The 12,249-nt window shown below is 49.0% G+C and overlaps 1 protein-coding gene across 1 annotated transcript; it reads right to left on the bottom strand.

Annotated features, from left to right (window-relative positions):
- Window positions 1-1,087: 1,087 nt before the first annotated feature.
- Window positions 1,088-3,021, bottom strand: LOC137211957 (Golgi-associated RAB2 interactor protein 4-like). Its single transcript, XM_067714760.1, has 2 exons — window positions 1,960-3,021; window positions 1,088-1,922 (listed from the first exon to the last, which is right to left on the bottom strand). Exons 1-2 carry the CDS (start codon window positions 2,988-2,990, stop codon window positions 1,187-1,189), a joined length of 1,767 nt encoding a protein of 588 aa, XP_067570861.1. The 5' UTR covers window positions 2,991-3,021; the 3' UTR covers window positions 1,088-1,186.
- Window positions 3,022-12,249: the final 9,228 nt, after the last annotated feature.

A 12,249-nucleotide genomic window follows, 5' to 3' on the forward strand; every position in this document is an offset into this window, starting at 1 on the left:
TGTAAAACAGGCATATCGTTCCTTCTTTTCCTAATAACCAAACAAGTGTTCTTATACTTTACCTTAAATAAATGTAATTTAAAGATGCCAAGCCTTTCCGACATCACTTTTGTGCATAAATAAAAGTGAAAAAAAGAGAAAGCCATTGGCAATAACTTCATCACAACTGCCACGGTGATTGTAGGACCATCCTGATTTCAGAGTTAGTAAAATGTGAAAAATACAACACCTGTGTACCTACCATCTTGCTTAAGAGACAGAACAATTCCCAGCAGCACTAACAGCCTTGTGTCAACCTCCTTGACCTAGCCTTTCCACCCTAGAGAAAACTGTCCTCAATTTTGTGTTTACTCTTCCCTCATTTTTAGCTACCATTTTTTTAAAACACGTACCCTATGCAATACATCGTTTGAGCTTGTTTCAGAATGGTTCCGTGAGTGGAATTGTATCCCATTCTTTTGATGTTTTTAAAAGTCATGAGAAGTTGATGTATGCTAATATGTGTAGCTCATTTATTTTTCACTATTAAATATTCCACTCTCTTCATATCCTGCTGTATTAATTCTGCTGATGGAAATTTGGGCTGTTTCCTGTGTTTTGCTGTTAAGTTATTTTTGCTATAAACATTCTCATAGTTGTTTCTAAGAACATGTGTGTTTCTCCAGGGTGTATACCTGGGCGGGGAACGGCTAAGTCTAGATGAGAGTGCTTGCGGTTCTGATTGCTAGCTAATACTTATTTCTGTCCACTGAATAGCCCGAGGGGACATGAGTCCTGTTCTTGCTTTGTTTACAGACCTTCCTGGGGAATAAGCGTTTATAAAAAGCATAGGGGGATAGTGAAGGAGAGCTTCCCAGACCATAGTCTGACTTTGAGCCATGGCCCTGGGGGGCAAAGCCAGAAAGGAGTGGAGTCCAGATGCAGCACTGCTGTTGGCGCGGAGCATGTGTGTGAGGTGGAGCTGCCCTTGACTGGACACTGGGTGTCAGACTGTGGCACAGCTGACATCACAGAATCCACTGTGAGGCTACGGCTGGGCTTTGGGACCTAGAAATTCAGACAAAACACTGCATGCATTCTCAGATTGTTTGTTTTTTTATTGAAATTGCAGTGAGGAAGCTGAAATGGGCTCTCCAGGGGTATTTCCCTGAGCCCTGGTCCCCTTTGCAGCTCCCAGCTCTAGGTCCTATTGATGGGCTTCAGCGGTCACTGGCTCCATGGTGTCAGATGTCACACCTCCAGTGATCTCCAGCCCCTGGCCACTCTCTGCTGTCTCTACGACGGCCTCCATTCGGGTCCCTTCCACTGGCTTCGCCAGGATGCTCACATATTTATCGCGTGAGGAGGCCACTGTCTTTGCAGTGAGACTGGCTCTGACGTTCCTGAAGAAAGAGCTGATCCTGCTGAGTCTCTCGGTGGTGGGACCTGAACTCGCTGTAGATAAGCTCCTGCCCGATTTGTGCGAGGTCCTGGACTCGTTGGTGATGGGAGCACGGCTGATGCCTTTGTGAGCAGTGCCCTGCTCGCTGCCCCCCGGGCTGCCGTGGCCTTTGTCCTTTTGGTCATCTCTAGTGGCTCTGCGGCCGCCTGAGCACGGGCCAGCTGCTTTCTGGATGGTCTTGTTCCCTGCTGCCTTGTGGTGGCTTTCCACTGAACTGCAGAGCGAGGGGCTCGTAAGAGCTCTGTCCTCTCCCCAGTGCTCCCTTTTCTCCCTTCTTCCCTTGCGGGCCTGGGACACCCTCTGTGAGCTGCCATCCTGTTCACTCACTTTGCCTTCCTGTGGCAAGGTTGAGACGAGGGTCCCCTCGTCCTCCTCGTCGGCTCTTCCTTCAGCAGTCTTGCTGGTGGGTTCTGCTCCGACCACAGTCACGCCGGCCTCTGGGGAGAGGCTGGTGGACGTGCTGGAAGCATACCCTGAATAGCTCGCGGCACCTGCCAAGCATACCCTGAATTGTTCGCAGCACCGTTTTCCTGCTCCTCAGGGATGTTCTGGCAGTGCCCCCAGTGGCTATGCTGGTTTTGCTTCCTCCTGGACCGTTGCTGGCTGTGGCTGCTGTGGCCGTGCTCTGCTCTTCAGGGGCAGGAGACTTGATCACTGCCACGCTCAAAGCACCCGCTGCGGTGCCTCCTGCCACCCCCGCTGTCTCCACCTTTGTCGTTGCCCGTGATGCTGACGCTTTGTCAACCACTGTAGGTTTTGCTTTTGCAGTGGCCACATCGGGCATGGTATCGGGCTTGTGGGAGTCCAGTTGGATCCCCTCCCCACCAGCAAAAGCTGCGGACGTGGCCCCGGCCAGCTCAGAGCACGTGTGGAGGCTGCAGATGCTCACGTGGTCCTGATCCCACTTTCCTTGGAAATCCTCCACTGCCGGGCTCCTGCCATCGTCCTCCTCCTCGAACACAGGCATGCAGATCATGTCCCAGGCTGGAACGGCGTAGGTGCAGCTGAGACCCTCCACTGGTGGTCGCAGGAGGTAAATCAGCTCTTCCCAAGAGGTGAAGAGGTCTTCCTGCGCGTCCAGAGGGGCACACAGCTGCAGGTACCAGGAGCGGCCAGTGGCAAACCTCACGCGCAGCTGTTGTTTCTCACGATTGTGAGTGGAGATGCTCACGAGTGTCAAGGGCAGGAGCCTGGTGAGCTCTAAGGTCTTTGCAGCCTCGTGGCTCTTGCCCTTGGTGGCCTGGCTGTGCTCAGCGTGCTCTTCACAGCCGGTGGCCCATCGGGCCAGCAGCATGGTGTCTGGGAGTGGGAGGACGGGGCTGCTGGATGTGATGCCCACGGTCACCATGCAGACACAGTTGTGCACGTCAATCAGGTCTCCCCTCTTCGTGATCTGGATAAAGTCGCTCTCGAATACCGGTGCGTCCTTGAATATGTGGTATTCGCCCTTGCGCAGTTGCTGCTGCAGCTTCCCCGTGGTGGTGTTGAACAGGCCCACCCCGGTGCTGCTCTGGGCCATGTGATACGGGAGTAGAGAGACCCCACTCATGGCTGCCTTTGATCACGACAGGCAGCACGGTTAAGGTGGGCCCCTGGCTCTTCCCTCCCTCGGCCTCACTGGCAGAAGAGCGAGCTGCGGTGCTCGTACGTCACACACAGGCGGCCCTATGGCAGGTCTTCCAAGCCCGCCCCACAGGCCCCACCTTTGTCTCAGGGTCTCCCAGAGGCAGGGGCGTGGGTAGGGGCACAGATGATCACAGCGGGGACGCTGTAGGGCGCCTGGACCCCAGGCTGAATCTCTTCAAGTGTGTAGAGAGGTATGGTAGGCTCCCCCTCTGCCTCCCCTCACTTCTGCTTCTGGGTTTTTATCTCCCCAAGAGGCTGTGGTGAACTTCAGTCCTAGTGAGAGAAGTGACCACTTTCTCAGCCTAACCCCCTGGCACAGCCTATTTATCCTCTGGTGCCCTTTGTGACCTATCACTGTCGCATAGCCCTTTGCCTCATTGTGACCTATCGCTGTCACATAGCCCTTTGCCTCATCCCCCAGCTGTCCCCTCAGGGCAGGGCCCCCATCCTCTCCCAAAGGAGGGGGAGGACATGTCCTCCCGCGGAGGACAGGCCCATCCTGCCAGGGACTCAGGTGCTTACCGAAATAAAAATGTCTTCAACTGGGAAAGTTTTGTGTGGGTCCTTTTTCTTTTCCTCCCCCAAATTCAGCTACTGGATGAAATCTATAGGAATGTAAGATGATGGGATAAATTTGAACCATTTAAGCTCATGGTTTAATTGTATCGAATAACGTAGAGTTGGCAGTTGCGATCCTTAGTCTGTCCTCTCATAAAATCTCAGTAAACGTTGACGACGGTGATGTTTAATAATCACATTAAAAATTGCTTCTCGGGGGGTGGGGGAGGGGGAATTCAGGGCTGGACCGGCATCCTGGTGGACCTGATGTGAAATTCCTGTTGAACAACAAAACTTTTAAATGGTTTGCTAGGATTATTTCTGTATTGAAAGTTTCTAATTATGCTTTTTAAAAAAATACTAAAAATAAAGGTTCAAGCTGCCAAAAAAAAAAAAAAAAAAAATTGCTTCTCCTAGGCACCATGCTGCATTCTTCACATATGGTGGTAAGAATGCACTGAGTTTGGTACTGTTAACTACTGTTCCCAGTTTATAGGTGAAGAAATTGAGGTTGTATCTCCTGTTTAAATTCCCAGAGCTAATGGTAGCAGAGGCACTATTTGAATGTAGGTCTACCTGATTCTAAAGCCGGTGTTCTGAACCACTACAGTACTTAGCCTCACAAAGAAAGCTTGGCCCAGCCAGACGTTTTCAAACTGGACTGATTTAACTACCTTTAAGAAGACCTATTTGGTGCATTATTAGAAGCTGCGTAATTAATTTTATGTGTGTATATATGTTATGGAGAGAACCCAAGACAGCAGTTGGGCTGACGTGGGGATTAAATTATCCAGGGGAGCACTCAGATCCTCCCTTCCTTTATGCTTGTGCAACAGCCTGTGTGTGGAAACCTAGTTATTCTTATGACATGTCCTCCCCCAGTGAAATGGGGGGTGAGTAGCCTGAGATGTAAGCTTTGATTCCAAGAGCCTGCCAGATGCCGTCCTGTAGTAACCTCCCTACCAGGCAGAAGTGGTTTGGAAGCCTTGACACCTGTGGGGAGCATGTACCATTAGACATCCCGCCTCATTGCCACTCCCACAGAGCTAGTCAGAGAACAAGTGATTTCTGAATTGTGACTTGAAAGTTCTGAGAAAGGCCCTTGCTGCCAACTCTCTTATCTCCAGTTTGATGTTATGCTTGAAATCCCAGCATAGAGATTCATTCCTTGAGGATAAAGGCCATCTTTCTGTTAAAATACACACACCTGTCCCTCAACAGATGCCTGGATAAGCAAAATGTGGTCCCTCCATACAGTGGAATATTGTTCGGCCATAAAAAGGAATGAAGTACTGATATATGTCACAACATGGGTGAACTTTGAAAACATTATACTCAGTGAAAGAGGCCACATATCGTATGATTCTATTTATAGGAAATAGCCATAAGAGGCAAATCCATAGAGACAGATATTAGATTAGTGGTTGCCTAGGGCTGGAGGGAGCAGAGAATGGCTAGTACAGGGTTTCCTTTTGTGGTGATGAAAAATTCTGAAACTACATAGTGGTGATGGTTACACAGTATTGTGAATGCACTGAATGCCACTGAATTGTACACTCTAAAATTACAGTGGTGAATTTTATCACAATCTCACACACACACACTCCTGCTCATTTAATTGATGGGTTAAGAGCAGTTATCTTTTCATTGTTCCCTGTCTCAGGGGAAATCATTCAGTGTTTCACCATAAAGTATGTTGTTAGCTGTAGTTTTATTTCAGAATTGCCCTCTGTCAAGTTTAAGAAGTTCACTTCTATTCTTAGTTTTCTGGGCATTTTTATCATGAAGGATTATTGATTTTTTTTCAAATGCTTTTTCTGCATCTATTGAGCTGATTACTTGATTGTTTTTTTTTTTTTTTTGCGGTACGCGGGCCTCTCCCTGCTGTGGCCTCTCCCGTTGCGAAGCACAGGCTCCGGATGCGCAGGCTCAGTGGCCATGGCTCACGGGCCCAGCCACTCTGTGGCATGTGGGAACTTCCCAGACCAGGCCACGAACCCGCGTCCCCTGCATCAGCTGGCGGACTCTCAACCACTGCACCACCAGGGAAGCCCAATTATATATTTTTCAGTATACTTTTATCATGAAAAAGGGAGAAAAGTCACTATATCCCACCTGAATGGCTAAATGGAAAGAGCTAAACAGTATCAAATGTTGGCAAGGATGTGGAAGAACCAGGACTTTAATACATTCCTGGTGGGAATTATTGTTTCCACAGTCATTTTGGAAGGAAAATAGCTTGGCAGTATAATCAGAAGCTGAGCATATGCATATATTCAATTCCATTCCTATGTATATGCCGAGCAGAAGTTTATGTATATTTTTACCAACAGATCTGTATATAAATGTTCATAATAGCACTATTTTTAATAGCCCAAAACTGATAATAACTTAAATCAATAACAGAATAAGTTGTAGTATCATCACACACTGAAATACTGTATAGCAGTGAAAATAAATGGACGATCGCCAGGAAAGTCATGCACAAACCTCATAAATATAATGTTAAGGGAAAGAAACCAGAGTCAAAGAGTACATACTACGTGATTCCAGTATGTAAAGTTGAAAAGCAAACAACATTCATCTATGGTGTTGGAAGCTAGGGTGGTGGTTACCCTTGAGTGACTGCAAGGGGGCACTTCCAGAGTTGCAGTGATGTTCTGATTCTTCGCCAGGTGCTAGTTTCGTGGGGTTGCTTATCTTGTGAAATGTCATCGAGTGGTATGCTTACGATGGCACACTAGCTAATACTTGCTGTTCTGATTGCGAGCTAATACCTGGGCAGGGAACGGCTAAGTCTAGATGAGAGTGCTTGCGGTTCTGATTGCTAGCTAATACTTATTTCTGTCCACTGAATAGCCCGAGGGGACATGAGTCCTGTTCTTGCTTTGTTTACAGACCTTCCTGGGGAATAAGCGTTTATTAAAAGCATAGGGGGATAGTGAAGGAGAGCTTCCCAGACCATAGTCTGACTTTGAGCCATGGCCCTGGGGGGCAAAGCCAGAAAGGATTGGAGTCCAGATGCAGCACTGCTGTTGGCGCGGAGCATGTGTGTGAGGTGGGGCTGCCCTTGACTGGACACTGGGTGTCAGACTGTGGCACAGCTGACATCACAGAATCCACTGTGAGGCTACAGCTGGGCTTTGGGACCTAGAAATTCAGACAAAACACTGCATGCATTCTCAGATTGTTTGTTTTTTTATTGAAATTGCAGTGAGGAAGCTGAAATGGGCTCTCCAGGGGTATTTCCCTGAGCCCTGGTCCCCTTTGCAGCTCCCAGCTCTAGGTCCTATTGATGGGCTTCAGCGGTCACTGGCTCCATGGTGTCAGATGTCACACCTCCAGTGATCTCCAGCCCCTGGCCACTCTCTGCTGTCTCTACGACGGCCTCCATTCGGGTCCCTTCCACTGGCTTCGCCAGGATGCTCACATATTTATCGCGTGAGGAGGCCACTGTCTTTGCAGTGAGACTGGCTCTGACGTTCCTGAAGAAAGAGCTGATCCTGCTGAGTCTCTCGGTGGTGGGACCTGAACTCGCTGTAGATAAGCTCCTGCCCGATTTGTGCGAGGTCCTGGACTCGTTGGTGATGGGAGCACGGCTGATGCCTCTGTGAGCAATGCCCTGATATGGAAATATTAATTGGACCTGCTTATTTGTATTATGTTCTGAGGCTAAAAATTAGTAAATACAAAGCCTGAAGAAAAATGATGGGTACTTCATAAGTGCTACCTACATAAATGTTCAAGTATTAAATGCCTGGAAGAATAAGCAGGTTGTCTCCAGAAAGGCCACCTAGGAGGCTGCAAACAGGAGGTTAGAGCGTACTTTTTCACATTGATGACATGAGTAAGAAGTTTTAGAGCTCATGGAAAGAATATTATTTCTTGTGATGCACTGTGGGGTGGGCAGAGTAGGGGCTGTGACCCATATTTTATGGTTCAGGGCACTGAAATTTAGAGAGATTGAGTAACTTGCCCAGAGTCACAACACTGATGAGTAATGGGTCTGAGGCAGGGGAGGGAGTTGATTCCTTGGGGATAGAGATTCCTGAACACATGGACATGAGATCATGCCCTGGATACGCAAACCAAGAGCTCTCCTCACTCCCTTTCCCACATCCTCCTGCCCCAAGGATGCTGCAGGGAGACAGCTGGTACTCAGAGGAGGTGCCCGGCCCAAGAGAATGGCCCAAATCTGGACCCAACTCCTGGCTCTATGTTTCAATCCCTGACCCCAAATACAATGCCTTTCCCCCAAATGAAGACCCCCTGATGGACCAGGGTATCCAAATATGTGTGCATCTCCCCTCCCTTCCCCCTCAGCACTTGATTCTAGCAGCTGATTTGCAGTGAGACTTCCTGGTGGTCAGGTGACCACCCTGAATGACCAGTAGTCTACTTGACTCCCTAACTGACTCAGAACCCAGGACATTCCAAACCAACTGCCCACACTGACAGTTGCACAGAGAATTAGCATCATCTTCAACTGATGATGAGGAGTTAATATTCAAACCTGGATGATGAGCAGTTAATATTCATTAGCTGGGAACAGGGTCTACTGGGCTGGTGTTTTGGTGGCTTAACAGATGAAGTTTACAGGCCCCCAGGGTCTCACTGACTAGGAACTGACCAATCCTCTGAGCAGCTTGGACTAAGGCCTGGCTAAGAGTGGGCAGTGGCTGCACAGGCTCTGAGTAGGCACCTTCCCTGCCCAATCCTCCCTCAGCCAGATCCAGGCTCTGCTGTACAAACTACAGCCATTGCTCCTGAATCTACTTGCTGGTATTATTTCCACAGTACCTTCAATGGAGTGGTTAGTGGGGGTGCAATTTGTGTCCCTACCCTGTTGTTTGGCCAGATGCTGATTCTGATGTGCCTGAACCACCGCTGCGGATGGCCAGCAGATTATCTTGATCGCAGATGATATTCTTGTGCATCCTGTGTTTGATTCCTTTATAATCTTCCTTTTCTTCTTGGTACCCGAGTCATGATCCTGGAAAACACAACAAAAACTGAGAGAACTATTGATATGTTGCTGGGAGAAGACCACGCAGAGGTGTCAATTCATTCCCAGGTCACATGTCTGTTCTCTTTGTTCACCAGCCTCCTAGGGGAGTCTAGGGGAGTCAAGTGAATCGAAGCTGGGCTGAGAAGAGGGTGTTGCAATGTGGTGTGCACTTAGAATAGCCAGCAGGCTGACTGCACGGGGACATGACTTTATTTAGTGAGATAATACAGAAAGGGAGCACAGCACAGTGACCGACAGAGTGGGGGCTGGTGCCTGATGGTCTGGATTCAAATCATACCAGAAGCCACATGAACCTGGGAAAGTTATGCAGACCCTCTGTCCTCAGTTCCTTGTTCTGTGATAATGGAAATGTTAATAGGGCCCACTTATTAGTATTACATGATGAAGCTTAATACAGCAAATCAGGTAGACCCTGATGAAAAATGATGGTTACTTCATAAGTGCTACCTAAGTGTTCAAATATTAAATGTCTGGAAGAATAAGCAAGAAATGTGGTAGTGCTGCCTCCAGAGAGGGGACCTGGATGCCACAGGGCAGGGGAGTGGGGAAGGTTATGGATGTGATGCTTTAGAGCTTGTGAAGAATATCTGTCATCATCTCCTGTGATCCCCACATCAGCCCCATGGGGAACTCATGGCAGGTGCTGTGATCCATATTTTATGGTACATGGCACTAAAATGTTGAGATTTTAAGTGACTTTCCCGGAGTCGCAAAGCTGATGACAGATGGATGTGGGACAGGAATGTAGTTGGTTCCCTGGGACAGAAATCCCTGAACCCCTGAATCCTCTAGATGGTGCTCTGGACTCCTGAGCCCAGGGCTCCCCTCCCTCCATCCCCCCAATCCTCCTGCCTGCCCCATGGTTGCTCCAAGGACAGGAGGGGTCTGAGCCAACAGGAAGGCCCATGCCTGATCCAGCTGCCTCCCTTACATGTTGATCCCTGACCCCACAGCTGTTAAATAACCCTGAAAGAAGGTCCCTTGAAGGATCAGGGGGTCCCATCTACGTCCCTCCTCCCTCAGCGTCTTCACACACTGGGTGAGCCTCCTGGTGGTCTGACCAGTGGTCGGCTTGCCTCCACGTGGCTCAGAGCCCTGGTCTCTCCAAGCCAGTTGCCCACATGGCACGTCTCTAACAAATTAGCTTGGTCTTCAACAACCAGCCCTGGATGCACAGTTAGTGCTGATTAATGAGGACAGTGGCCTGCTGGGGTGTGCTTGGTGGTTTAGTGGGTGAAGCTGGCGTGCCCCACTGTCGCCTGACTGTTGATGTGAGCAACTGTCTGAGTAGCCTGGGCTACGGCCTGGCTGGGGAGGGGCCGTCGCTGCACTGGCTCTGAGGGCGCACCTTCCCTGCTCATCCTTCCTCATCAAAATCCAGCCCCTACAAACTCCTCATCCATCCCTAGACCCCGCAGTGGCACAGGAGAGAGGCCCATGTCCTCCTAGAGGGACCCTTCCATAGCCACAGCCTAGAGACCCCATCCCAGGACTGTCTCTGAGGATGACCCAGGCCCTCCTAATCTCTGTCACCAAATGTTCATTCCACTAACCCAATGGCATTGTCCCTTCTCTCCACGTTCCCAGGCAGCGCCCAAACACCCAGTGATCCTGTCCACATCAACCACTGGAAATACCGCCATGAAAATCCCAGTTTCCTTCCTTTCTGAAAACCTCTAGATTTAGACTGCTAATATTTGCTTTCGGATTTTGACATCGACATTCAGAAGTGTTTAGCCTGTAATTTCTCCTGTCCTGTAATATCTGCTGCTGGTATGACATCAGTATTCTCCTGGTCCAATGAAAGCAGTGTGGATGTGTTCCCTCTGTATCTGTTCTCTGGAAGAGTGTGTAGGAGATGGGCATCATTTCTGTCTTAAATGTTTGGTAGAAATCAGAGGAAGCCACCTGGGCCTGAAGTTTGTTTTGCGGGGAAATTTTTTTTGCATCTCTTTCTAATTGAAGTTTACTTGGTGTATATTGTACAGGGCACAGATCTTAAGCGTAGAGCTTTATGGTTTCTTGTAAATATAAACACATCTGTTACCAACACCCAGTTCAATATACAGGACGTCCCCAGCACCCTGGCAGCACCCTGTAGAAGGGGAGAAGAATAAGTGCTAACTTATTCAGTTATAAGAATGAAATCAGTTACTCCATGTATATTCCAAGTGCAGTGATTTACACACAAATAACTCAAAATGAGTGTGGCAGCACAATCAGAAAGTAGTGGAGGGCGCTGGAGGGCTGGGAGAATCCAGTCCCTTTGGGATTTCCGCTGTGGATGTCTGGGGCCAGAGTAAGGAAGCTGAGAGGAGCTTCTCAGAAGCATCTGGGCTTTTACAGAGGGAAAAACTACTGCTCCCCAGAGTGGAGCGCCCATTGTAATTCACTGAGCCCTCCCTTTGCGGAGGGTGCTTTTCTATACTTGTGTGTTATTTTACATAGAAATGTTTAAAAAATAAACCAAGGAGGAGATCAATTTTGCTTGATCTGTTAAAAGTAAGACATATATCTAAAATTTATGCTAAATCTGTACAGCTCCGACAGGAAGTAACCGGCACTCACTAGCTGACTCAGGAGCGGAGGGGGAGCAGAGAGGCGGCCCTCCTTCCTTGGCCTCGTGTCTCATTTAAGCTGCCAGACGCTGCACAAGCTTCATCCCCTCTGAGTCTCAGGCTGAGGCCTCCAGGTCACAGTCTTCACAGGTGTCAGACCAGAACCTGCCACACAAAGGCAGGGACTGGAGTCAGTGGGGAGGTGGGCTCCCTGGGGTCGGTGTGTGGGACCCAGGGGGCTACTCAGACCCTGCAAGTGACTTTGGGCCCTGACATCCCCAGGGCTCACATCCCCAGGGCACTGGGGCCTGTTTGCTGCTCTTTGCCAAGTGTGTTCTGGTAGCAGAGAGACCTGTCCTACAGGGGCGATTTAACCTGGGCATTTGGCCGGGCGGCGTTCAAGTGACTGGTCCCCTGAACAGTGAAAGTGATGCAGAGGAAAGGGGAGGCTCTGGGGCTCCAGGGTGAAAAGTGTGGGTCCCTCCCACCTGGGCGCTGTGAGGAGTGGGAGGTCTGATGACACAGGTGGGAGTAGTGACCCTGTCCCTCCAGCCCACACGCAACACGGCCCATCATGAGACCAGCACAGTGGAAGTGGGCAGAGAACCGCAATGTTCCCTTTTCCCCTAATAATCATTTTTCTCTCTTTAACACCCCAGCCAAACTTGCCTCTGCTTTTTAATTTAAAAATATCCTGATGCTGTGGTCATAGAATCATAAATTTTATAGCTTTGGTATATCCCAACATGAAAAGTTTATAGAAGACACTGCTTTTCAGAGTGTAATAAAACCAGATGTATTTGTTATTTAATTTTAAGGTCATAATTAACTTGGAATCCTGGCCCTTTAACTCATCCTAAATTAGCTTTGAATTGCCTTCATTTTGTGTGTGTGTTGTATTCAATTTTTACACATCTATGGAAAATCTATAGAACCTCAGGTTGAGAAATGGTGCCATGAGGTGACCCAGGCCCTTCAGTGGGGCTCCACAGAGGCTGCGGGGTCCCCAGGGGGTGGGCAAATCCCAGCCAGGTGTG

The sequence above is a fragment of the Pseudorca crassidens genome, chromosome 2 (assembly GCF_039906515.1).
Source record: "Pseudorca crassidens isolate mPseCra1 chromosome 2, mPseCra1.hap1, whole genome shotgun sequence".
Taxonomy (NCBI): Eukaryota; Metazoa; Chordata; class Mammalia; order Artiodactyla; family Delphinidae; genus Pseudorca; species Pseudorca crassidens.

Coding starts and splice junctions, on each gene's coding strand:
- LOC137211957 (XM_067714760.1), bottom strand. CDS start 2,990: ATGAGTGGGGTCTCTCTACTCCCGTATCACATGGCCCAGAGCAGCACC. Junction 1,923..1,959: donor AGGAGCAGGAAAACGGTGCT/GCGAACAATTCA, acceptor AGGTGCCGCGAG/CTATTCAGGGTATGCTTCCA.